General features: G+C 72.4%; 1 protein-coding gene across 4 annotated transcripts in view; it reads left to right on the forward strand.

Annotated features, from left to right (window-relative positions):
* The first annotated feature begins 10,680 nt into the window (after nt 1-10,680).
* The window catches only part of LOC140386941 (multidrug and toxin extrusion protein 1-like), a 92,881-nt gene continuing 77,717 nt past the window's right edge, over nt 10,681-25,844 (forward strand). For 2 of the 4 annotated variants that reach the window (XM_072469851.1, XM_072469852.1), the window contains exon 1: nt 10,682-10,868. In XM_072469851.1, coding sequence (XP_072325952.1) covers nt 10,764-10,868 — 105 coding nt within the window. In that variant the 5' untranslated portion in view covers nt 10,682-10,763. Of the gene's footprint in view, nt 10,869-25,844 lie in introns of all 4 variants that reach the window. The other 2 variants (XM_072469854.1, XM_072469853.1) reach the window with 2 other exon arrangements.

Genomic DNA, 25,844 nt, shown 5'->3' on the forward strand with positions numbered 1-25,844 from the left:
AGGGAGTGGGGCCATGATAGAGGGGTAGGGTCAATATAGTGGGAGTGGGGCCATGATAGAGGGGTGGGGTCAGTATAGAGGGGTTGGGGCAATGATAGAGGGGTGGAGTCAGTATAGAGGATGGGGTCATGATAGAGGGGTGGGGTCAGTATAGAGGTGGTGGGGCAGCGATAGAGGTGTGGGGTCAGTTTTTAGGATGGGGCCATGATAGAGGGGTGGGGTCAGTATAGAGGGGGTGGGGCCATGATAGAGAGGTGGGGTCAGTATAGAGGATGGGGCCATGATAGAGGGGTGGGGTCAGTATAGAGGATGGGGCCATGATAGAGGGGTGGGGTCATTATAGAGGATTGGGCCATGATAGAGGGGTGGGGTCATTATAGAGGATTGGGCCATGATAGAGGTGTGGGGTCCGTATAGAGGATGGGGCCATGATAGAGGGGTAGGGTCAGTATAGAGGGAGGGGGCCATGATAGAGGGGTAGGGTCAGTATAGAGGATGGGGCCATGATAGAGGGGTGGGGTCAGTATCGAGGATGCGGCCATGATAGAGGTGTAGGATCAGTATAGCGGATGGGGCCATGATAAGGGGTAGGGTCAGTATAGAGGATGTGGCAATGATAGCGGGGTGGAGTCAGTATAGAGGGAGTGGGGCCACGATAGAGGGGTGGGGTCAGTATAGAGGGGGTGGGGACATGATAGAGGGGTAGGGTCAATATAGAGGATGCGGCAATGATTGAGGGATGGTGTCAGTATAGAGGGGGTGGGGCCATGAATGAGGGGTAGGGTCAACATAGAGGGGATGGGGCCATGAAAGAGGGGCGGGATCAGTATAGAGAGATGGGGTCAGTACAGAGGGGGTGGGGCCATGATAGAGGGGTGGAGTCAGTATAGAGGATGGGGCCATGATAGAGGGGTTGGTCAGTATAGAGGATGGGGTCATGTTAGAGGGGTGCGGCCAGTATACAGGGAGTGGGGCCATGATAGAGGGGTGGGGTCAGTATAGAGGTCATGCCATGATAGAGGGGTGGGGTCAGTATAGAGGATGGGGCCATGATAGAGGGGTAGGATCAGTATAGAGGATGGGGTCATGATAGAGGGGTGGGGTCAGTATAGAGGATGGGGCCATGAGAGAGGGGTGGGGTCAGTATAGAGAATGGGGCCACGATAGAGGGGTAGGGTCTGTATAGAGGGGGTGGGGCCATGATAGAGGGGTGGGGTCAGTATAGAGGGGGTGGGGCAATGATAGAGGGGCGGAGTCAGTAGAGAGGGGGTGGGGCCGTGATAGAGGGGTGGGGTCAGTATAGAGGATGGGGCCATGATTGACGGGTGGAGTCAGGATAGAGGATGGGGTCATGATAGAGGGTTAGGGTCAGTTTAGATGGAGTGGGGCCATGATAGAGGGGTGGGGTCAGTATTGAGGATGGGGCCATGATAGAGGGGTGGGTCAGTATAGAGGATGGGGTCATGATAGAGGGGTGCGGCCAGTATACAGGGAGTGGGGCCATGATAGAGGGGTGGAGTCAGTATAGAGGACGGGGCCATGATAGAGGGGTCGGGTCAGTATAGAGGGAGTGGGGCCACGATAGAGGGGTAGGATCAGTATAGAGGATGGGGTCATGATTGAGGGGTGGGGTCAGTATAGAGGATGGGTCCACGATAGAGGGGTGGGGTCAGTATAGAGGATGGGGCCACAATAGAGGGGTGGGGTCAGTATAGAGGATGGGTCCACGATAGAGGGGTGGGGTCAGTATAGAGGATGGGGCCACGATAGAGGGGTAGGGTCTGTATAGAGGGGGTGGGGCCATGATAGAGGGGTGGGGTCAGTATAGAGGGGGTGGGGCAATGGTAGAGGGGCGGAGTCAGTAGAGAGGGGGTGGGGCCGTGATAGAGGGGTGGGGTCAGCATAGAGGATGGGGCCATGATTGACGGGTGGAGTCAGTATAGAGGATGGGGTCATGATAGAGGGGTGGGGTCAGTATTGAGGATGGGGCTGTGATTTAGGGGTGGAGTCAGTATAGAGGGAGTGGGGCCATGAAAGATGGGTGGGGTCTGTGTTGAGGGAGTGGGGCCATTATAGAGGGGTATGGTCAATATAGAGGATGGGGCCATGATAGAGGGGTGGGGTCAGTATAGAGGATGGGGCCATGATAGAGGGGTACGGTCAGTATAGAGGCTGGGGCCATGAGAGAGGGGTGGGGTCAATATAGAGGATGGGGCCATGATAGAGGGGTACGGTCAGTATAGAGGATGGGGCCATGATAGAGGGGTGGGGTCAGTATAGAGGGGGTGGGGCAATGATAGAGGGGTGGGGTCAGTAAAGAGGGGGTGGGGCAATGATAGAGGAGTGGGGTCAGTATAGAGGATGGGCCCGTGATAGAGGGGTGGGGTCAGTATAGAGGGGGTGGGGCCATGATATAGGGGTGGAGTCAGTATAGAGGATGGGGCCATGAATGAGGGGTGGGGTCAATATAGAGGATGGGGCCATGATAGAGGGGTGGGGTCAGTATAGAGGCTGGGGCCATGAGAGAAGGGTGGGGTCAGTATAGAGGCTGGGGCCATGAGAGAAGGGTGGGGTCAGTATAGAGGATGGGGCCATGATAGAGGTGTGGGGTCAGTATAGAGGGGGGTGGGGCAATGATAGAGGGGTGGGGTCAGTATAGAGGGGGTGGGGCCACGATATAGGGGTGGAGTCAGTATAGAGGATGGGGCCATGATAGAGGGGTGGATCAGTATAGAGGATGGGGTCATGATAGAGGGGTGCGGTCAGTATAGAGGATGGAGCCATGATAGAAGGGTGGGGTCAGTATAGAGGGGGTGGGGCAATGATAGAGGGGTGGGGTCAGTATAGAGGATGGGGCCATGATAGAGGGGTAGGGTCAGTATAGAGGGAGTGGGGTCATGATAGACGGGGTGGGGGCAGTATACAGGATGGGGCCTTGATAGAGGGGTGGGGTCAGTATAGAGGGGGTGGGGCAATGATTGAGGGGTGGGGTCAGTATAGAGGATGGGGTCATGATAGAGGAGTGGGGTCAGTATAGAGGGAGTGGGGCAATGATAGAGGGGTGGGGTCAGTATAGAGGATGGGCTCATGATAGCGGGGTAGGGTCAGTATAGAGAATGGGGCAATGATTGAGGTGTAGGTTCAGTATAGAGGATGGGGTCATGATAGAGGGGTGGTGTCAGTATAGAGGATGGGGTCATGATAGAGGGGTGGTGTCAGTATAGAGGATGGGGCCATGATAGAGGTGTAGGATCAGTATAGCGGATGGGGCAATGGTAGCGGGCTGGAGTCAGTATAGAGGGAGTGGGGCCACGATAGAGGGGTGGGGTCAATATAGAGGATGAGGCAATGATTGAGGGGTGGGGTCAGTAAAGAGTGGGTGGGGCCATGATAAGGGGTAGGGTCAACATAGAGGGGGTGGGGCCATGAAAGATGAGCGGGATCAGTATAGAGAGATGGGGTCAGTACAGAGGGGGTGGGGCCATGATAGAGGGGTGGAGTCAGTATAGAGGATGGGGCCATGATAGAGCGGTGGGTCAGTATAGAGGATGGGGTCATGATAGAGGGGTGCGGCCAGTATACAGGGAGTGGGGCCACGATAGAGGGGTAGGATCAGTATAGAGGATGGGGCCATGATAGAGGGGTAGGGTCAGTATAGAGGATGGGTCCACGATAGAGGGGTGGGGTCAGTATAGAGGATGGGGCCATGATAGAGGGGTAGGATCAGTATAGAGGATGGGGCCATGATAGAGGGGTGGGGTCAGTATAGAGGATGGGTCCACGATAGAGGGGTGGGGTCAGTATAGAGGATGGGGCCACGTTAGAGGGGTGGGGTCGGTAAAGAGGATGGGGCCACGTTAGAGGGGTAGGGTCAGTATAGAGGATGGGTCCACGATAGAGGGGTGGGGTCAGTATAGAGGATGGGGCCACGTTAGAGGGGTAGGATCAGTATTGAGGATGGGTCCACGATAGAGGGGTGGGGTCAGTATAGAGGATGGGGCCACGTTAGAGGGGTAGGGTCTGCATAGAGGGGGTGGGGCCATGATAGAGGGGTGGGGTCGGTACAGAGGGGGTGGGGCAATGATAGAGGGGCGGAGTCAGTAGAGAGGGGGTGGGGCCGTGATAGAGGGTTGGGGTCAGTATAGAGGATGGGGCCATGATTGACGGGTGGAGTCAGTATAGAGGATGGCGTCTTGATAGAGGGGTGGGGTCAGTTTAGAGGGAGTGGGGCCATGAAAGTGGGGTGGGGTCAGTATTGAGGATGGGGCCGTGATTGAGGGGTGGAGTCAGTATAGAGGGAGTGGGGCCATGAAAGAGGGGTGGGGTCTGTGTAGAGGGAGTGGGGCCATTATAGAGGGGTGGGGTCAATATAGAGGATGGGGCCATGATAGAGGGGTGGGGTCAGTATAGAGGGTGGGGCCATGATAGAGGGGTGGGGTCAATATAGAGGATGGAGCAATGATAGAGGGGTGGGGTCAGTATAGAGGGGTGCGGCAATGATAGAGGGGTACGGTCAGTATAGAGGGGGTGGGGCAATGATAGAGGGGTAGGGTCAGTATAGAGGGGGTGGGGCAATGATAGAGGAGTGTGGTCAGTATAGAGGATGGGCCCGTGATAGAGGGGTGGTGTCAATATAGAAGATGGGGCCATGATAGAGGGGTGCGGTCAGTATAGAGGGGGAGGGGCCACGATATAGGGGTGGAGTCAGTATAGAGGATGGGGCCATGAATGAGGGGTGGGTCAGTATAGAGGATGGGGTCATGATAGAGGGGTGGGGTCAGTATAGGGGGGGTGGAGCAATGATAGAGGGGTGGGGTCAGTATAGAGGATGGGGCCATGATAAAGGGGTAGGGTCAGTATAGAGGGAGTGGGGTCATGATAGACGGGGTGGGGGCAGTATACAGGATGGGGCCTTGATAGAGGGGTGGGGTAAGTATAGAGGGGGTGGGGCAATGATTGAGGGGTGGGGTCAGTATAGAGGATGGGGTCATGATAGAGGAGTGGGGTCAGTATAGAGGGAGTGGGGATATGATAGAGGGGTGGGGTCAGTATAGAGGATGGGGCCACGATAGAGGGGTGGGGTCAGTATAGAGGGGGTGGGGCAATGATAGAGGGGTGGGGTCAGTATAGAGGATTGAGCCATGATAGAGGGGTGGGGTCAGTATAGAGGATGGGGCCATGATAGAGGGGTAGGGTCAGTATAGAGGGAGTGGGGTCATGATAGACGGGGTGGGGGCAGTATACAGGATGGGGCCTTGATAGAGGGGTGGGGTCAGTATAGAGGGGGTGGGGCAATGATTGAGGGGTGGGGTCAGTATAGAGGATGGGGTCATGATAGAGGAGTGGGGTCAGTATAGAGGGAGTGGGGACATGATAGAGGGGTGGGGTCAGTATAGAGGATGGGGCAATGATTGAGGGGTAGGTTCAGTATAGAGGATGGGGTCATGATAGAGGGGTAGGATCAGTATAGCGGTTGGGGCCATGATAGAGGGGTAGGGTCAGTGTAGAGGATGGGGCAATGATTGAGGGGTAGGATCAGTATAGAGGATGTGGCAATGATAGCGGGCTGGAGTCAGTATAGAGGGAGTGGGGCCACGATAGAGGGGTGGGGTCAGTATAGATGGGGTGGGGCCATGATAGAGCGGTAGGGTCAATATAGAGGATGGGGCAATGATTGAGGGGTGGGGTCAGTATAGAGTGGGTGGGGCCATGATAAGGGGTAGGGTCAACATAGAGGGGGTGGGGCCATGAAAGATGGGCGGGATCAGTATAGAGAGATGGGGTCAGTACAGAGGGGGTGGGGCCATGATAGAGGGGTGGAGTCAGTATAGAGGATGGGGCCATGATAGAGGGGTTGGTCAGTATAGAGGATGGGGTCATGATAGAGGGGTGCGGCCAGTATACAGGGAGTGGGGCCATGATAGAGGGGTGGGGTCAGTATTGAGGGGGTGGGGCAATGATAGAGGGGCGGAGTCAGGAGAGAGGAGGTGGGGCCGTGATAGAGGGGTGGGGTCAGTATAGAGGATGGGGCCATGATTGACGGGTGGAGTCAGTATAGAGGATGGGGTCATGATAGAGGGGTGGGGTCAGTTTAGAGGGAGTGTGGCCATGAAAGAGGGGTGGGGTCAGTATTGAGGATGGGGCCGTGATTGAGGGGTGGAGTCAGTATAGAGCGAGTGGGGCCATGAAAGAGGGGTGGGGTCTGTGTAGAGGGAGTGGGGCCATTATAGAGGGGTGGGGTCAGTATAGAGGGTGGGGCCATGATAGAAGATGGGGCCATGATAGAGGGGTGGGGTCAGTATAGAGGGGGTGGGGCAACGATAGATGGGTGGGGTCAGTATCGAGGGGGTGGGGCAATGACAGAGGGGTGGTGTCAATATAGAGGATGGGGCCATGATAGAGGGGTGGGGTCATTATAGAGGGGGTGGGGCCATGATATAGGGGTGGAGTCAGTATAGAGGATGGGGCCATGAATGAGGGGTGGGTCAGTATAGAGGATGGGGTCATGATAGAGGGATGCGGTCAGTATAGAGGGAGTGGGGCCATGATAGAGGGATGGGGTCAGTATAGAAGATGGGGCCATGATAGAGGGGTGGGTCAGTATAGAGGATGGGGTCATGATAGAGGGGTGCGGTCAGTATAGAGGGAGTGGGGCCATGATAGAGGGATGGGGTCAGTATAGAAGATGGGGCCATGATAGAGGGGTAGGGTCGGTATAGAGGATGGGGCCACGATAGAGGGGTGGGGTCAGTATAGAGGGGGTGGGGCAATGGTAGAGAGTTGGGGTCAGTATAGAGGATGGGGCCATGATAGAGGGGTGGGGTCAGTATAGAGGATGGGACCATGATCGAGGGGTGGAGTCAGTATAGAGGGGGTGGGGCCATGATAGAGGGATGGGGTCAGTATAGAGGATGGGGCCATGATAGAGGGGTGGGGTCAATATAGAGGATGGGGCCATGATAGAGGGGTGGGGTCTGTATAGAGGGGGTGGGCCATGATATAGAGGTGGAGTCAGTATAGAGGGAGTGGGGCCATGATAGAGGGATGGGGTCAGTATAGAGGATGGGGCGATGAATGAGGGGTGGGTCAGTATAGAGGAAGGGGTCATGATAGAGGGGTGCGGTCAGTATAGAGGGGGTGGGGCAATGATAGAGGGGTGTTGTCAATATTGAGGATGGGGCCATGATAGAGGGGTGGGGTCAGTATAGAGGAAGGGGTCATGATAGAGGGGTGCGGTCAGTATAGAGGGGGTGGGGCCATGATAGAGGGATGGGGTCAGTATAGAGGATGGGGCGATGAATGAGGGGTGGGTCAGTATAGAGGAAGGGGTCATGATAGAGGGGTGCGGTCAGTATAGAGGGGGTGGGGCAATGATAGAGGGGTGTTGTCAATATTGAGGATGGGGCCATGATAGAGGGGTGGGGTCAGTATAGAGGAAGGGGTCATGATAGAGGGGTGCGGTCAGTTTAGAGGGGGTGGGGCAATGATAGAGGGGTGGGGTCAGTATAGAGGATGGGGCCATGATAGAGGGGTTGGTCAGTATAGAGGATGGGGTCATGATAGAGGGGTGCGGCCAGTATACAGGGAGTGGGGCCATGATAGAGGGGTGGGGTCAGTATAGAGGTCGTGCCATGATAGAGGGGTGGGGTCAGTATAGAGGATGGGGCCATGATAGAGGGGTAGGATCAGTATAGAGGATGGGGTCATGATAGAGGGGTGGGGTCAGTATAGAGGATGGGTCCACGATAGAGGGGTGGGGTCAGTATAGAGAATGGGGCCACGATAGAGGGGTAGGGTCTGTATAGAGGGGGTGGGGCCATGATATAGGGGTTGAGTCAGTATAGAGGATGGGGCCATGATAGAGGGGTAGGGTCGGTATAGAGGATGGGGCCACGATAGAGGGGTGGGGTCAGTATAGAGGGGGTGGGGCAATGATTGAGGGGTGGGGTCAGTATAGAGGATGGGGTCATGATAGAGGAGTGGGGTCAGTATAGAGGGAGTGGGGCCATGATAGAGGGGTAGGTTCAGTATAGAGGATGGGGTCATGATAGAGGGGTAGGATCAGTATCGAGGATGAACATAGAATTTAGAAAATACAGCACAGAACAGGCCCTTCGGCCCACGATGTTGTGCCGAACCTTTGTCCTAGATTAATCATAGATTATCATTGAATTTACAGTGCAGAAGGAGGCCATTCGGCCCTTTGAGTCTGCACCGGCTCTTAGAAAGAGCACCCTACCCAAACTCAACACCTCCACCCAAACCAAGGGCAATTTGGACATTAAGGGCAATTTATCATTGGCCAATTCACCTAACCCGCACATCTTTGGACTGTGGGAGGAAACCGGAGCACCCGGAGGAAACCCACGCAGACACGGGGAGGACGTGCAGACTCCGCACAGACAATGACCCAAGCCGGAATCGAACCTGGGACCATGGAGCTGTGAAGCAATTGTGCTATCCACAATGCTACCGTGCTGCCCTTAAGAACAAATAAATCTACACTATATCATTTTACCGTAATCCATGTACCTATCCAATAGCTGCTTGAAGGTCCCTAATGTTTCCGACTCAACTACTTCCACAGGCAGTGCATTCCATGCCCCCACTACTCTCTGGGTAAAGAACCTACCTCTGATATCCCTCCTATATCTTCCACCTTTCACCTTAAATTGATGTCCCCTTGTAATGGTGTGTTCCACCCGGGGAAAAAGTCTCTGACTGTCTACTCTATCTATTCCCCTGATCATCTTATAAACCTCTATCAAGTCGCCCCTCATCCTTCTCCGCTCCAATGTGGGGTCAATATAGAGGATGGGGTCATGATAGACGGGGTGGGGGCAGTATAGAGGATGGGCCCATGATAGAGCGGTGGGGTCAGTATAGAGGATGGGGCCATGATAGAGGTTTAGGATCAGTATAGAGGATGGGGTCATGATAGAGGGGTGGGGTAAGTATAGAGGATGGGGCCATGATAGAGGGGTAGGATCAGTATAGAGGATGGGGCAATGATTGAGGGGTAGGTTCAGTATAGAGGATGGGGTCATGATAGAGGGGTGGGGTAAGTATAGAGGATGGGGCCATGATAGAGGGGTAGGATCAGTATAGAGGATGGGCCCATGATAGAGCGGTGGGGTCAGTATAGAGGATGGGGCCATGATAGAGGTGTAGGATCAGTATAGAGGATGGGGCCATGATAGAGGGGTAGGGTCAGTATAGAGGATGGGGCAATGATAGCGGGGTGGAGTCAGTATAGAGAGAGTGGGGCCACGATAGAGGGGTAGGGTCAGTATAGAGGGGGTGGGGCCATGATAGAGGGGTAGGGTCAATACAGAGGACGGGGCAATGATTGAGGGGTGGGGTCAGTATAGATGGGGTGGGGCCATGATTGAGGGGTAGGGTCAACATAGAGGGGCTGGGGCCATGAAAGAGGGGCGGGATCAGTATAGAGAGGTGGGGTCAGTACAGAGGGGGTGGGGCCATGATAGAGGGGTGGAGTCAGTATAGAGGATGGGGCCATGATAGAGGGGTGGGGTCAGTATAGAGGGAGTGGGGCCACGATAGAGGGGTGGGGTCAGTATAGAGGATGGGGCCACAATAGAGGGGTGCGGTCAGTATAGAGGGAGTGGGGCCACGATAGAGGGGTGGGGTCAGTATAGAGGATGGGGCCACGATAGAGGGGTGGGGTCTGTATAGAGGATGGGGCTACGATAGAGGGGTGGGGTCAGTATAGAGGGGGTGGGGCCATGATAGAGGGGTGGGGTCAGTATAGAGGGTGGGGCCATGATAGAGGGGTGGGGTCAGTCTAGAGGGGGTGGGGCCATGATAGAGGGGTGGGGTCAGTCTTGAGGGAGTGGGGTTATGATAGAGGGGTGGGGTCAGTATAGAGGATGGGGCCATGATAGAGGGGTAGGGTCAGCATAGAGGAAGTGGGGTCATGATAGAGGGAGTGGGGCCACGATGGAGGGGTAGGATCAGTATAGTGGATGGGGTCATGATAGAGGGGTGGGGTCAGTATAGAGGGGGTGGGGCCATGATAGAGGGGTGGGGGCAGTATAGAGGTTGGGGCCTTGATAGAGGGGTGGGGTCAGTATAGAGGAAGTGGTCATGATAGAGGGGTGCGGTCAGTATAGAGGGGGTGGGGCAATGATTGAGGGGTGGGGTCAGTATAGAGGATGGGGCAATGATAGAGGGGTAGGTTCAGTATAGAGGATGGGGTCATGATAGAGGGGTGGGGTCAGTATGGAGGATGGGGCCATGATAGAGGGGTGCGGTCAGTATAGAGGGGGTGGGGCAATGATTGAGGGGTAGGGTCAGTATAGAGGATGGGGTCATGATAGAGGGGTGGGGTCAGTATAGAGGATGGGGCCATGATAGAGGGGTAGGGTCAGTATAGAGGATGGGGTCATGATAGAGGGGTAGGGTCAGTATAGAGGGGGTGGGGCAATGATAGAGGGGTAGGGTCAGTATCGAGGGGCGTGACTATGCAAGGAGAGGCGGCAGCGATTGGAGGGCGGGAGATGTTGGTTCGAATCCTGATTGGAGATTGCAGCAGAGGCGGGGCCGAGGTCCCTGAGCTGATTGGCGGGAATGGAGGGAAGACGGTGGTGATTGGCCGCGCCGCTGGCCAATGGGGAGGGGCTGCGCGGGGCTGCCTGTTGTGTGGAGGGGACGCACCTGGAGCGGTTCCGGACTGTCAGTCAAACTGCAAAGCGCTCCAGGCTCAGAGAGCCGCAGTTACGGCTCAAGCCGGCGGTGTGACCATGGGAGACCATGCCGGCAGCTCACGACTGAGGAGCGGTGCCGGTGCAAATGGCCATAGTCTGTGGAAGGAAGTGGGAGAGCTTTCCCGGCTTGCTGGGCCAGTGGTGAGTTGCTGTTAATTTATTGCGCTCAAATTCACACTGCTACTCAGCATTTCACAGCATTGTTCAGGAGGGGACAGCACCAGTGGTAATAATCCTCAAATCAAGCTGGCTCAGAGAGTGGGGTACTTGGGCTGAGGTTTGGTAGTGTTTCAAACTCTCATTATTTACCTGTTCGCATGTCTGTATTAATGTTCCAATGTCCAAATTTAGAAAGCACCTCGGACTCCCAAGGCATAGCTTCCAGCCAATAGGGTGGCATGGTAGCACAGTAGTTAGCACTGTTGCTTCACAGCGCCAGGGTCCCAGGTTCGATTCCTGGTTTGGGTCACTGTCTGTGGGGAGTATGCATGTTCTCCCCGTGTCTGCCTGGGTTTCCTCCGGGTGCTCCGGTTTCCTCCCACAAGTCCCGAAAGACGTGCTGTTAGGTGAATTGGACATTCTGAATTCTCCCTCTGTGTACCCGAACAGGCGCTGGAATGTGGCGCCTCGAGGCTTTTCGTCGTAACCTCATTGCAGTGTTAATGTAAGCCTACTTGTGACAATAATAAAGATTATTATAATCTTTAATAATAATAGTCACTCCCATCTTTGGGAGTGTCCTGTCTCACCTTCAGGGCAGACACAGCGATGTGTGGTCAGGAGGGAGTTGCCCCCAACATTGACTTCAGACCCCATGACATTTCATGGTGTGGGGGTCAAACGCAGGGAGTGAAACCGGATTATCACCGGCTGGCCTTCCTCCAGTGATCAAAGTTTGTTGCTCCATGGTGGACACCACTTGGAAGTAGCAGTGAGGGTACCAAAGGCACAGAACACTGTGGGTGAGGGATTTCAATGCCTGCCCACCACAAAGAGTAGTTCAGTGGCAGCACTACAGACTCAGCTGGCTGTAGAACATATCTGCCTCGCATGCATAAGGTGCTAAGAACACCAACTAGAGGAACCAACTTAACATCATCCCCATCGATCCATCCACTGAGATGCATCAGTTTTGATTTGCATGGGGCAAGATTACAGCAACAGATGGAATGAAAGGGCAGCATGGTAGCAAAGTGGTTAGCACAGTTGCTTCACAGCTCCAGGGTCCCAGGTTCGATTTCCGGCTTGGGTTGCCGTCTGTGCGGAGTCTGCACATTCTCCCCGTGTCTGCGTGGGTTTCCTCCGGGTGCTCCGGTTTCCTCCCACAGTCCAAAGAGGTGCAGGTTAGGTGGATTAACCATGCTAAATTGCCCTTAGTATTCAAAAAAGGTTAGACTGGGTTAGATAGGGTGGAGGTAGGGGGCTTAAGTGGGGTGCTCTTTCCAAGGGCCGGTGCGAGCTCAATGGGCCGAATGTCCTCCTTCTGCACTGTAAATTCGATGTTCTATGAATGATCAGTTAAATTGGTTTTGGTGCTAAAGATTGATATGTGCCATTAAATGAAATCAGTGTTACGACGTCCTGAGCAAGTGCGTGGTAAATTCCAGCCCCCTCTTGTCCGAGACACTCAGCACAAATGAGTTGTTATTATAAAAATACCTGTGGCGAAATTCTCCGTTATCGGCGGAAAGTCCCCCATATCTCCCCCCTCCCCATATCCCCCCCTCCCCATATCATCCCCCCCTCCCCATATCCCCCCTCCCCATATCCCCCCCCTCCCCCATATCCCCCTCCCCCCATATCCCCCTCCCCCATAATCCCCCCCCCTCGCCCATAGCCCCCCCTCGCCCCATAGCCCCCCCCTCGCCCAGAGCCCCCCCTCGCCCCACAGCCCCCCCCTCGCCCCGCAGCCCCCCCTCGCCCCGCAGCCCCCCCTCGCCCCGCAGCCCCCCCTCGCCCCGCAGCCCCCCCTCGCCCCGCAGCCCCCCCCTCGCCCCGCAGCCCCCCCCTCGCCCCGCAGCCCCCCCCTCGCCCCGCAGCCCCCCTCGCCCGCAGCCCCCCCTCGCCCGCAGCCCCCCCTCGCCCCGCAGCCCCCCCCTCGCCCCGCAGCCCCCCCCTCGCCCCGCAGCCCCCCCCTCGCCCCGCAGCCCCCCCTCGCCCCGCAGCCCCCCCCTCGCCCCGCAGCCCCCCCTCGCCCCGCAGCCCCCCCTCGCCCCCGCAGCCCCCCCTCGCCCCGCAGCCCCCCCCTCGCCCCGCAGCCCCCCCTCGCCCCGCAGCCCCGCCCCTCGCCCCGCAGCCCCCCCTCGCCCCGCAGCCCCCCTCGCCCCGCAGCCCCCCCTCGCCCCGCAGCCCCCCCTCGCCCCGCAGCCCCCCCTCGCCCCGCAGCCCCCCCTCGCCCCGCAGCCCCCCCCTCGCCCCGCAGCCCCCCCTCGCCCCGCAGCCCCCCCTCGCCCCGCAGCCCCCCCTCGCCCCGCAGCCCCCCCTCGCCCCGCAGCCCCCCCTCGCCCCGCAGCCCCCCCCTCGCCCCCGCAGCCCCCCCCTCGCCCCGCAGCCCCCCCTCGCCCCGCAGCCCCCCCTCGCCCCGCAGCCCCCCCTCGCCCGCAGCCCCCCCTCGCCCCGCAGCCCCCCCTCGCCCCGCAGCCCCCCCCCTCGCCCCGCAGCCCCCCTCGCCCCGCAGCCCCCCTCGCCCCGCAGCCCCGCCCCTCGCCCCGCAGCCCCCCCTCGCCCCGCAGCCCCCCCTCGCCCCGCAGCCCCCCCTCGCCCCGCAGCCCCCCCTCGCCCCGCAGCCCCCCCTCGCCCCGCAGCCCCCCCCTCGCCCCGCAGCCCCCCCTCGCCCCGCAGCCCCCCCCTCGCCCCGCAGCCCCCCCTCGCCCGCAGCCCCCCCTCGCCCCGCAGCCCCCCCTCGCCCCGCAGCCCCCCCTCGCCCCGCAGCCCCCCCTCGCCCCGCAGCCCCCCCTCGCCCCGCAGCCCCCCCTCGCCCCGCAGCCCCCCCTCGCCCCGCAGCCCCCCCTCGCCCCGCAGCCCCCCCTCGCCCCGCAGCCCCCCCCTCGCCCCGCAGCCCCCCCTCGCCCCGCAGCCCCCCCCTCGCCCCGCAGCCCCCCCTCGCCCCGCAGCCCCCCTCGCCCCGCAGCCCCCCTCGCCCCGCAGCCCCCCCTCGCCCCGCAGCCCCCCCTCGCCCCGCAGCCCCCCCCTCGCCCCGCAGCCCCCCCTCGCCCCGCAGCCCCCCTCGCCCCCGCAGCCCCCCCTCGCCCCGCAGCCCCCCCTCGCCCCGCAGCCCCCCCTCGCCCCGCAGCCCCCCCCTCGCCCCGCAGCCCCCCCTCGCCCCGCAGCCCCCCCTCGCCCCGCAGCCCCCCCCTCCGCCCCGCAGCCCCCCTCGCCCCGCAGCCCCCCCTCGCCCCGCAGCCCCCCCTCGCCCCGCAGCCCCCCCTCGCCCCGCAGCCCCCCCTCGCCCCGCAGCCCCCCCCTCGCCCCGCAGCCCCCCCTCGCCCCGCAGCCCCCCCTCGCCCCGCAGCCCCCCCTCGCCCCGCAGCCCCCCCTCGCCCCGCAGCCCCCCCTCGCCCCGCAGCCCCCCCTCGCCCCGCAGCCCCCCCTCGCCCCGCAGCCCCCCCTCGCCCCGCAGCCCCCCTCGCCCCCGCAGCCCCCCCTCGCCCCGCAGCCCCCCCTCGCCCCGCAGCCCCCCCTCGCCCCGCAGCCCCCCCTCGCCCGCAGCCCCCCCTCGCCCCGCAGCCCCCCCTCGCCCCGCAGCCCCCCCTCGCCCCGCAGCCCCCCCTCGCCCCGCAGCCCCCCCTCGCCCCGCAGCCCCCCCTCGCCCCGCAGCCCCCCCTCGCCCCGCAGCCCCCCCTCGCCCCGCAGCCCCCCCCTCGCCCCGCAGCCCCCCCCTCGCCCCGCAGCCCCCCCTCGCCCCGCAGCCCCCCCCTCGCCCCGCAGCCCCCCCTCGCCCCGCAGCCCCCCCTCGCCCCGCAGCCCCCCCTCGCCCCGCAGCCCCCCCCTCGCCCCGCAGCCCCCCCTCGCCCCGCAGCCCCCCCTCGCCCCGCAGCCCCCCCTCGCCCCGCAGCCCCCCCTCGCCCCGCAGCCCCCCCCTCGCCCCGCAGCCCCCCCTCGCCCCGCAGCCCCCCCTCGCCCCGCAGCCCCCCCTCGCCCCGCAGCCCCCCCTCGCCCCGCAGCCCCCCCCTCGCCCCGCAGCCCCCCCTCGCCCCGCAGCCCCCCCTCGCCCCGCAGCCCCCCCTCGCCCCGCAGCCCCCCCTCGCCCCGCAGCCCCCCCTCGCCCCGCAGCCCCCCCCTCGCCCCGCAGCCCCCCCTCGCCCCGCAGCCCCCCCTCGCCCCGCAGCCCCCCCCTCGCCCCGCAGCCCCCCCCTCGCCCCGCAGCCCCCCCTCGCCCCGCAGCCCCCCCTCGCCCCCGCAGCCCCCCCTCGCCCCGCAGCCCCCCCTCGCCCCGCAGCCCCCCCTCGCCCCGCAGCCCCCCCTCGCCCCGCAGCCCCCCCTCGCCCCGCAGCCCCCCCTCGCCCCGCAGCCCCCCCTCGCCCCGCAGCCCCCCCTCGCCCCGCAGCCCCCCCTCGCCCCGCAGCCCCCCCTCGCCCCGCAGCCCCCCCTCGCCCCGCAGCCCCCCTCGCCCCGCAGCCCCCCCTCGCCCCGCAGCCCCCCCTCGCCCCGCAGCCCCCCCTCGCCCCGCAGCCCCCCCTCGCCCGCCCCGCAGCCCCCCCTCGCCCCGCAGCCCCCCCCTCGCCCCGCAGCCCCCCCTCGCCCCGCAGCCCCCCCTCGCCCCGCAGCCCCCCCTCGCCCCGCAGCCCCCCCCTCGCCCCGCAGCCCCCCCTCGCCCCGCAGCCCCCCCTCGCCCCGCAGCCCCCCCTCGCCCCGCAGCCCCCCCTCGCCCCGCAGCCCCCCCTCGCCCCGCAGCCCCCCCTCGCCCCGCAGCCCCCCCTCGCCCCGCAGCCCCCCCTCGCCCCGCAGCCCCCCCCTCGCCCCGCAGCCCCCCCTCGCCCCGCAGCCCCCCCTCGCCCCCGCAGCCCCCCTCGCCCCGCAGCCCCCCCTCGCCCCGCAGCCCCCCCTCGCCCCGCCGCAGCCCCCCCCTCGCCCCGCAGCCCCCCCCTCGCCCCGCAGCCCCCCCTCGCCCCGCAGCCCCCCCTCGCCCGCAGCCCCCCCTCGCCCCGCAGCCCCGCCCCTCGCCCCGCAGCCCCCCCTCGCCCCGCAGCCCCCCTCGCCCCGCAGCCCCCCCTCGCCCCGCAGCCCCCCCTCGCCCCGCAGCCCCCCCTCGCCCCGCAGCCCCCCCTCGCCCCGCAGCCCCCCCTCGCCCCGCAGCCCCCCCTCGCCCGCAGCCCCCACGCAGCCCCCCTCGCCCCGCAGCCCCCCCTCGCCCCGCAGCCCCCCCTCGCCCCGCAGCCCCCCCTCGCCCCGCAGCCCCCCCCTCGCCCCGCAGCCCCCCCTCGCCCCGCAGCCCCCTCGCCCGGCCCCCCTCGCCCCGCAGCCCCCCCTCGCCCCGCAGCCCCCTCGCCGGCCCCTCGCCCCGCAGCCCCCCCTCGCCCCGCAGCCCCCCCTCGCCCCGCAGCCCCCCCTCGCCCCGCAGCCCCCCCTCGCCCCGCAGCCCCCCCTCGCCCCGCAGCCCCCCCTCGCCCCGCAGCCCCCCCTCGCCCCGCAGCCCCCCCCTCGCCCCGCAGCCCCCCTCGCCCCGCAGCCCCCCTCGCCCCGCAGCCCCCCTCGCCCCGCAGCCCCCCCTCGCCCCGCAGCCCCCCCTCGCCCCGCAGCCCCCCCTCGCCCCGCAGCCCCCCCTCGCCCCGCAGCCCCCCCCTCGCCCCGCAGCCCCCCCTCGCCCCGCAGCCCCCCCTCGCCCCGCAGCCCCCCCTCGCCCCGCAGCCCCCCCTCGCCCCGCAGCCCCCCCTCGCCCCGCAGCCCCCCCTCGCCCCGCAGCCCCCCCTCGCCCCGCAGCCCCCCCTCGCCCCGCAGCCCCCCCTCGCCCCGCAGCCCCCCCTCGCCCCGCAGCCCCCCCTCGCCCCGCAGCCCCCCCTCGCCCCGCAGCCCCCCCTCGCCCCGCAGCCCCCCCTCGCCCCGCAGCCCCCCCCTCGCCCCGCAGCCCCCCCTCGCCCCGCAGCCCCCCCTCGCCCCGCAGCCCCCCCTCGCCCCGCAGCCCCCCCCTCGCCCCGCAGCCCCCCCTCGCCCCGCAGCCCCCCCCTCGCCCCGCAGCCCCCCCTCGCCCCGCAGCCCCCCCTCGCCCCGCAGCCCCCCTCGCCCCGCAGCCCCCCCTCGCCCCGCAGCCCCCCCTCGCCCCGCAGCCCCCCCTCGCCCCGCAGCCCCCCCTCGCCCCGCAGCCCCCCCTCGCCCGCAGCCCCCCCTCGCCCCGCAGCCCCCCCTCGCCCCGCAGCCCCCCCTCGCCCCGCAGCCCCCCCTCGCCCCGCAGCCCCCCCTCGCCCCGCAGCCCCCCTCGCCCCGCAGCCCCCCCTCGCCCCGCAGCCCCCCCTCGCCCCGCAGCCCCCCCCTCGCCCCGCAGCCCCCCCCTCGCCCCGCAGCCCCCCCTCGCCCCGCAGCCCCCCCTCGCCCCGCAGCCCCCCCCTCGCCCCGCAGCCCCCCCTCGCCCCGCAGCCCCCCCTCGCCCCGCAGCCCCCCCTCGCCCCGCAGCCCCCCCTCGCCCCGCAGCCCCCCCTCGCCCCGCAGCCCCCCTCGCCCCGCAGCCCCCCCTCGCCCCGCAGCCCCCCCTCGCCCGCAGCCCCCCCTCGCCCGCAGCCCCCCCTCGCCCCGCAGCCCCCCTCGCCCCGCAGCCCCCCCTCGCCCCGCAGCCCCCCCTCGCCCCGCAGCCCCCCCTCGCCCCGCAGCCCCCTCGCCCCGCAGCCCCCCTCGCCCCGCAGCCCCCCCTCGCCCCGCAGCCCCCCCTCGCCCCGCAGCCCCCCCTCGCCCCGCAGCCCCCCCTCGCCCCGCAGCCCCCCCCTCGCCCCGCAGCCCCCCCTCGCCCCGCAGCCCCCCCTCGCCCCGCAGCCCCCCCTCGCCCCGCAGCCCCCCCTCGCCCCGCAGCCCCCCCTCGCCCGCAGCCCCCCCTCGCCCCGCAGCCCCCCCTCGCCCCGCAGCCCCCCTCGCCCCGCAGCCCCCCCTCGCCCCGCAGCCCCCCCTCGCCCCGCAGCCCCCCCTCGCCCCGCAGCCCCCCCTCGCCCCGCAGCCCCCCCTCGCCCGCAGCCCCCCCTCGCCCCGCAGCCCCCCCTCGCCCCGCAGCCCCCCCCTCGCCCCCGCAGCCCCCCCTCGCCCCGCAGCCCCCCCTCGCCCCGCAGCCCCCCCTCGCCCCGCAGCCCCCCCTCGCCCCCGCAGCCCCCCCTCGCCCCGCAGCCCCCCTCGCCCCGCAGCCCCCCCCTCGCCCCGCAGCCCCCCCTCGCCCCGCAGCCCCCCCTCGCCCCGCAGCCCCCCCTCGCCCCGCAGCCCCCCCTCGCCCCGCAGCCCCCCCTCGCCCCGCAGCCCCCCCCTCGCCCCGCAGCCCCCCCTCGCCCCGCAGCCCCCCCTCGCCCCGCAGCCCCCCCTCGCCCCGCAGCCCCCCCCTCGCCCCCGCAGCCCCCCCTCGCCCCGCAGCCCCCCCTCGCCCCGCAGCCCCCCCTCGCCCCGCAGCCCCCCCTCGCCCCGCAGCCCCCCCCTCGCCCCGCAGCCCCCCCCTCGCCCCGCAGCCCCCCCTCGCCCCGCAGCCCCCCCTCGCCCCGCAGCCCCCCCTCGCCCCGCAGCCCCCCCTCGCCCCGCAGCCCCCCCTCGCCCCGCAGCCCCCCCCTCGCCCCGCAGCCCCCCCTCGCCCCGCAGCCCCCCCTCGCCCCGCAGCCCCCCCTCGCCCCGCAGCCCCCCCTCGCCCCGCAGCCCCCCTCGCCCGCAGCCCCCCCTCGCCCCGCAGCCCCCCCCTCGCCCCGCAGCCCCCCTCGCCCGCAGCCCCCCCTCGCCCCGCAGCCCCCCCTCGCCCCGCAGCCCCCCCTCGCCCCCCGCAGCCCCCCCTCGCCCCGCAGCCCCCCTCGCCCCGCAGCCCCCCCTCGCCCCGCAGCCCCCCCTCGCCCGCAGCCCCCCCTCGCCCCGCAGCCCCCCCTCGCCCCGCAGCCCCCCCTCGCCCCGCAGCCCCCCCCTCGCCCCGCAGCCCCCCCTCGCCCCGCAGCCCCCCCTCGCCCCGCAGCCCCCCCTCGCCCCGCAGCCCCCCCTCGCCCCGCAGCCCCCCCTCGCCCCGCAGCCCCCCCCTCGCCCCGCAGCCCCCCCTCGCCCCGCAGCCCCCCCTCGCCCCGCAGCCCCCCCTCGCCCCGCAGCCCCCCCTCGCCCCGCAGCCCCCCCTCGCCCCGCAGCCCCCCCCTCGCCCCGCAGCCCCCCCTCGCCCCGCAGCCCCCCCTCGCCCCGCAGCCCCCCCTCGCCCCGCAGCCCCCCCTCGCCCCGCAGCCCCCCCTCGCCCCGCAGCCCCCCCCTCGCCCCGCAGCCCCCCCTCGCCCCGCAGCCCCCCCTCGCCCCGCAGCCCCCCCTCGCCCCGCAGCCCCCCCCTCGCCCCGCAGCCCCCCCTCGCCCCGCAGCCCCCCCTCGCCCCGCAGCCCCCCCTCGCCCCGCAGCCCCCCCTCGCCCCGCAGCCCCCCCTCGCCCCGCAGCCCCCCTCGCCCCGCAGCCCCCCTCGCCCCGCAGCCCCCCCTCGCCCCGCAGCCCCCCCTCGCCCCGCAGCCCCCCCTCGCCCCGCAGCCCCCCCTCGCCCCCGCAGCCCCCCCCTCGCCCCGCAGCCCCCCCTCGCCCCGCAGCCCCCCCTCGCCCCGCAGCCCCCCCTCGCCCCGCAGCCCCCCCTCGCCCCGCAGCCCCCCCTCGCCCCGCAGCCCCCCCTCGCCCCGCAGCCCCCCCTCGCCCCGCAGCGCCCCCCCTCGCCCCGCAGCCCCCCCCTCGCCCCGCAGCCCCCCTCGCCCCGCAGCCCCCCCTCGCCCCGCAGCCCCCCCTCGCCCCGCAGCCCCCCCTCGCCCCCGCAGCCCCCCCTCGCCCCGCAGCCCCCCCTCGCCCCGCAGCCCCCCCTCGCCCCGCAGCCCCCCCCTCGCCCCGCAGCCCCCCCTCGCCCCGCAGCCCCCCCTCGCCCCGCAGCCCCCCCTCGCCCCGCAGCCCCCCTCGCCCCGCAGCCCCCCCTCGCCCGCAGCCCCCCCTCGCCCCGCAGCCCCCCCTCGCCCCGCAGCCCCCCCTCGCCCCGCAGCCCCCCCCTCGCCCCGCAGCCCCCCCTCGCCCCGCAGCCCCCCCTCGCCCCGCAGCCCCCCCTCGCCCCGCAGCCCCCCCTCGCCCCGCAGCCCCCCCTCGCCCCGCAGCCCCCCCTCGCCCCGCAGCCCCCCCCTCGCCCCGCAGCCCCCCCTCGCCCCGCAGCCCCCCCTCGCCCCGCAGCCCCCCCTCGCCCCGCAGCCCCCCCCTCGCCCCGCAGCCCCCCCTCGCCCCGCAGCCCCCCCTCGCCCCGCAGCCCCCCCTCGCCCCGCAGCCCCCCCTCGCCCCGCAGCCCCCCCTCGCCCCGCAGCCCCCCCCTCGCCCCGCAGCCCCCCCTCGCCCCGCAGCCCCCCGCCCGCAGCCCCCCTCGCCCCGCAGCCCCCCCTCGCCCCGCAGCCCCCCCTCGCCCCGCAGCCCCCCTCGCCCCGCAGCCCCCCCTCGCCCCGCAGCCCCCCCTCGCCCCGCAGCCCCCCCTCGCCCCGCAGCCCCCCCTCGCCCCGCAGCCCCCCCTCGCCCCGCAGCCCCCCCCTCGCCCCGCAGGCCCCCCCTCGCCCCGCAGCCCCCCCTCGCCCCGCAGCCCCCCTCGCCCCGCAGCCCCCCCTCGCCCCGCAGCCCCCCCTCGCCCCGCAGCCCCCCCTCGCCCCGCAGCCCCCCCTCGCCCCGCAGCCCCCCCCTCGCCCCGCAGCCCCCCCTCGCCCCGCAGCCCCCCCTCGCCCCCGCAGCCCCCCCTCGCCCCGCAGCCCCCCCTCGCCCCGCAGCCCCCCCTCGCCCCGCAGCCCCCCCCTCGCCCCGCAGCCCCCCCTCGCCCCGCAGCCCCCCCTCGCCCCGCAGCCCCCCCTCGCCCCGCAGCCCCCCCTCGCCCCGCAGCCCCCCCTCGCCGGCCCCTCGCCCGCAGCCCCCCCTCGCCCCGCAGCCCCCCCCTCGCCCCGCAGCCCCCCCTCGCCCCGCAGCCCCCCCCTCGCCCCGCAGCCCCCCCTCGCCCCGCAGCCCCCCCTCGCCCCGCAGCCCCCCCTCGCCCCGCAGCCCCCCCTCGCCCCGCAGCCCCCCCTCGCCCCGCAGCCCCCCCTCGCCCCGCAGCCCCCCCTCGCCCCGCAGCCCCCCCTCGCCCCGCAGCCCCCCCTCGCCCCGCAGCCCCCCCTCGCCCCGCAGCCCCCCCTCGCCCCGCAGCCCCCCCTCGCCCCGCAGCCCCCCCTCGCCCCGCAGCCCCGCCCCCTCGCCCCGCAGCCCCCCCTCGCCCCGCAGCCCCCCCCTCGCCCCGCAGCCCCCCTCGCCCGCAGCCCCCCCTCGCCCCGCAGCCCCCCTCGCCCCGCAGCCCCCCCTCGCCCCGCAGCCCCCCCTCGCCCCGCAGCCCCCCCTCGCCCCGCAGCCCCCCCTCGCCCCGCAGCCCCCCCTCGCCCCGCAGCCCCCCCTCGCCCCGCAGCCCCCCCTCGCCCCGCAGCCCCCCTCGCCCGCAGCCCCCCTCGCCCCGCAGCCCCCCCTCGCCCCGCAGCCCCCCCTCGCCCCGCAGCCCCGCAGCCCCCCCTCGCCCCGCAGCCCCCCCTCGCCCCGCAGCCCCCCCTCGCCCCGCAGCCCCCCCTCGCCCCGCAGCCCCCCTCGCCCCGCAGCCCCCCCTCGCCCCGCAGCCCCCCCTCGCCCCGCAGCCCCCCCTCGCCCCGCAGCCCCCCCTCGCCCCGCAGCCCCCCCTCGCCCCGCAGCCCCCCCTCGCCCCGCAGCCCCCCCCTCGCCCCGCAGCCCCCCCTCGCCCCGCAGCCCCCCCTCGCCCCGCAGCCCCCCTCGCCCCGCAGCCCCCCCCTCGCCCCCGCAGCCCCCCCTCGCCCCGCAGCCCCCCCTCGCCCCGCAGCCCCCCCTCGCCCCGCAGCCCCCCCTCGCCCCGCAGCCCCCCCTCGCCCCGCAGCCCCCCCTCGCCCCGCAGCCCCCCCTCGCCCCGCAGCCCCCCCTCGCCCCGCAGCCCCCCCTCGCCCCGCAGCCCCCCCGCCCTCGCCCCGCAGCCCCCCCTCGCCCCGCAGCCCCCCCTCGCCCCGCAGCCCCCCCTCGCCCCCGCAGCCCCCCCTCGCCCCGCAGCCCCCCCTCGCCCGCAGCCCCCCCTCGCCCCGCAGCCCCCCCCTCGCCCCGCAGCCCCCCCTCGCCCGCAGCCCCCCCTCGCCCGCAGCCCCCCCTCGCCCCGCAGCCCCCCCTCGCCCCGCAGCCCCCCCTCGCCCCGCAGCCCCCCCTCGCCCCGCAGCCCCCCCTCGCCCCGCAGCCCCCCCTCGCCCCGCAGCCCCCCCTCGCCCCGCAGCCCCCCCTCGCCCCGCAGCCCCCCCTCGCCCCGCAGCCCCCCCTCGCCCCGCAGCCCCCCTCGCCCCGCAGCCCCCTCGCCCGCAGCCCCCCCTCGCCCCGCAGCCCCCCCTCGCCCCGCAGCCCCCCCTCGCCCCGCAGCCCCCCCCTCGCCCCGCAGCCCCCTCGCCCCGCAGCCCCCCTCGCCCCGCAGCCCCCCCCTCGCCCCCGCAGCCCCCCCTCGCCCCGCAGCCCCCCCTCGCCCCGCAGCCCCCCCTCGCCCCGCAGCCCCCCCTCGCCCCGCAGCCCCCCCTCGCCCCGCAGCCCCCCCTCGCCCCGCAGCCCCCCCTCGCCCCGCAGCCCCCCCCTCGCCCCGCAGCCCCCCCTCGCCCCGCAGCCCCCCCCTCGCCCCGCAGCCCCCCCTCGCCCGCAGCCCCCCCTCGCCCCGCAGCCCCCCCTCGCCCCGCAGCCCCCCCTCGCCCCGCAGCCCCCCCTCGCCCCGCAGCCCCCCCTCGCCCCGCAGCCCCCCCTCGCCCCGCAGCCCCCCCTCGCCCCGCAGCCCCCCCTCGCCCCGCAGCCCCCCCTCGCCCCGCAGCCCCCCCTCGCCCCGCAGCCCCCCCTCGCCCCGCAGCCCCCCCTCGCCCCGCAGCCCCCCCTCGCCCCGCAGCCCCCCCTCGCCCCGCAGCCCCCCCTCGCCCCGCAGCCCCCCCTCGCCCCGCAGCCCCCCCTCGCCCCGCAGCCCCCCCCTCGCCCCGCAGCCCCCCCTCGCCCCGCAGCCCCCCTCGCCCCGCAGCCCCCCCTCGCCCCGCAGCCCCCCCTCGCCCCGCAGCCCCCCCTCGCCCCGCAGCCCCCCCTCGCCCCGCAGCCCCCCCTCGCCCCGCAGCCCCCCCTCGCCCCGCAGCCCCCCCTCGCCCCGCAGCCCCCCCCTCGCCCCGCAGCCCCCCCTCGCCCCGCAGCCCCCCCCTCGCCCCGCAGCCCCCCCTCGCCCCGCAGCCCCCCCCTCGCCCCCGCAGCCCCCCCTCGCCCCGCAGCCCCCCCTCGCCCCGCAGCCCCCCCTCGCCCCGCAGCCCCCCCTCGCCCCGCAGCCCCCCCTCGCCCCGCAGCCCCCCCTCGCCCCGCAGCCCCCCCTCGCCCCGCAGCCCCCCCCCTCGCCCCGCAGCCCCCCCTCGCCCCGCAGCCCCCCCTCGCCCCGCAGCCCCCCCTCGCCCCGCAGCCCCCCCTCGCCCCGCAGCCCCCCCTCGCCCCGCAGCCCCCCCTCGCCCCGCAGCCCCCCCCTCGCCCCGCAGCCCCCCCTCGCCCCGCAGCCCCCCCTCGCCCCGCAGCCCCCGCGCCCTCGCCCCGCAGCCCCCCCCTCGCCCCGCAGCCCCCCCTCGCCCCGCAGCCCCCCCTCGCCCCGCAGCCCCCCCTCGCCCCGCAGCCCCCCCTCGCCCCGCAGCCCCCCCTCGCCCCGCAGCCCCCCCTCGCCCCGCAGCCCCCCCTCGCCCGCAGCCCCCCCTCGCCCCGCAGCCCCCCCTCGCCCCGCAGCCCCCCCTCGCCCCGCAGCCCCCCTCGCCCCGCAGCCCCCCCTCGCCCCGCAGCCCCCCTCGCCCCGCAGCCCCCCCTCGCCCCGCAGCCCCCCCTCGCCCCGCAGCCCCCCCTCGCCCCGCAGCCCCCCCTCGCCCCGCAGCCCCCCCTCGCCCCGCAGCCCCCCCTCGCCCCGCAGCCCCCCCTCGCCCCGCAGCCCCCCCTCGCCCCGCAGCCCCCCCTCGCCCCGCAGCCCCCCCTCGCCCCGCAGCCCCCCCTCGCCCCGCAGCCCCCCCTCGCCGCCCCCTCGCCCCGCAGCCCCCCTCGCCCCGCAGCCCCCCCCTCGCCCCGCAGCCCCCCCTCGCCCCGCAGCCCCCCCCTCGCCCCGCAGCCCCCCCTCGCCCCGCAGCCCCCCCTCGCCCCGCAGCCCCCCCTCGCCCCGCAGCCCCCCTCGCCCCGCAGCCCCCCCTCGCCCCGCAGCCCCCCCTCGCCCCGCAGCCCCCCCCTCGCCCCGCAGCCCCCCCTCGCCCCGCAGCCCCCCCTCGCCCGCAGCCCCCCCCTCGCCCCGCAGCCCCCCCCTCGCCCCGCAGCCCCCCCTCGCCCCGCAGCCCCCCCCTCGCCCCGCAGCCCCCCCCTCGCCCCGCAGCCCCCCCTCGCCCCGCAGCCCCCCCTCGCCCCGCAGCCCCCCCTCGCCCCGCAGCCCCCCCTCGCCCCGCAGCCCCCCCTCGCCCCCGCAGCCCCCCCTCGCCCCGCAGCCCCCCCTCGCCCCGCAGCCCCCCCTCGCCCCGCAGCCCCCCCTCGCCCCCGCAGCCCCCCCTCGCCCCGCAGCCCCCCCTCGCCCCGCAGCCCCCCCTCGCCCCGCAGCCCCCCTCGCCCCGCAGCCCCCCCTCGCCCCGCAGCCCCCCCCTCGCCCCGCAGCCCCCCCCTCGCCCCGCAGCCCCCCCCTCGCCCCGCAGCCCCCCCTCGCCCCGCAGCCCCCCCTCGCCCCGCAGCCCCCCCTCGCCCCGCAGCCCCCCCTCGCCCCGCAGCCCCCCCTCGCCCCGCAGCCCCCCCCTCGCCCCGCAGCCCCCCCTCGCCCCGCAGCCCCCCCTCGCCCCGCAGCCCCCCCTCGCCCGCAGCCCCCCCTCGCCCCGCAGCCCCCCCTCGCCCCGCAGCCCCCCCTCGCCCCGCAGCCCCCCTCGCCCCGCAGCCCCCCCTCGCCCCGCAGCCCCCCCTCGCCCCGCAGCCCCCCCTCGCCCCGCAGCCCCCCCTCGCCCCGCAGCCCCCCCTCGCCCCGCAGCCCCCCCTCGCCCCGCAGCCCCCCCTCGCCCGCAGCCCCCCCTCGCCCCGCAGCCCCCCCTCGCCCCGCAGCCCCCCCCTCGCCCCGCAGCCCCCCCTCGCCCCGCAGCCCCCCCCTCGCCCCGCAGCCCCCCCTCGCCCCGCAGCCCCCCCTCGCCCCGCAGCCCCCCCTCGCCCCGCAGCCCCCCTCGCCCCGCAGCCCCCCCTCGCCCCGCAGCCCCCCCTCGCCCCGCAGCCCCCCCTCGCCCCGCAGCCCCCCCCTCGCCCCGCAGCCCCCCCTCGCCCCGCAGCCCCCCCTCGCCCCGCAGGCCCCCCCTCGCCCCGCAGCCCCCCCTCGCCCCGCAGCCCCCCCTCGCCCCGCAGCCCCCCCCTCGCCCCGCAGCCCCCCCTCGCCCCCGCAGCCCCCCCTCGCCCCGCAGCCCCCCCTCGCCCCGCAGCCCCCCCTCGCCCCGCAGCCCCCCCTCGCCCCGCAGCCCCCCGCCCTCGCCCCGCAGCCCCCCCTCGCCCCGCAGCCCCCCCTCGCCCCGCAGCCCCCCCTCGCCCCGCAGCCCCCCCTCGCCCCGCAGCCCCCCCTCGCCCCGCAGCCCCCCCTCGCCCCGCAGCCCCCCCTCGCCCCGCAGCCCCCCTCGCCCCGCAGCCCCCCCTCGCCCCGCAGCCCCCCCTCGCCCCCGCAGCCCCCCCTCGCCCCGCAGCCCCCCCTCGCCCCGCAGGCCCCCCGCTCGCCCTCCAGCCCACCCCCTCGCTCCCGGCAAGCCCCGGCCCTCGCCCCCGCAGGCCCGCCCCTCGGCCCCGCAGGCCCCCCTCGCCCCCGCAGCCCCCCCTGCGGCCCCGCAGGCCCCCCCTCGGCCCCGCAGGCCCCCCCCTCGCCCCCGGCAGCGCCCCCCCTCGCCCCGCAGCCCCCCTCGCCCCGCAGCCCCCCCCTCGCCCCGCAGCCCC

The sequence above is a fragment of the Scyliorhinus torazame genome, chromosome 12 (genome assembly GCF_047496885.1).
Source record: "Scyliorhinus torazame isolate Kashiwa2021f chromosome 12, sScyTor2.1, whole genome shotgun sequence".
In the NCBI taxonomy this organism is placed as follows: domain Eukaryota; kingdom Metazoa; phylum Chordata; class Chondrichthyes; order Carcharhiniformes; family Scyliorhinidae; genus Scyliorhinus; species Scyliorhinus torazame.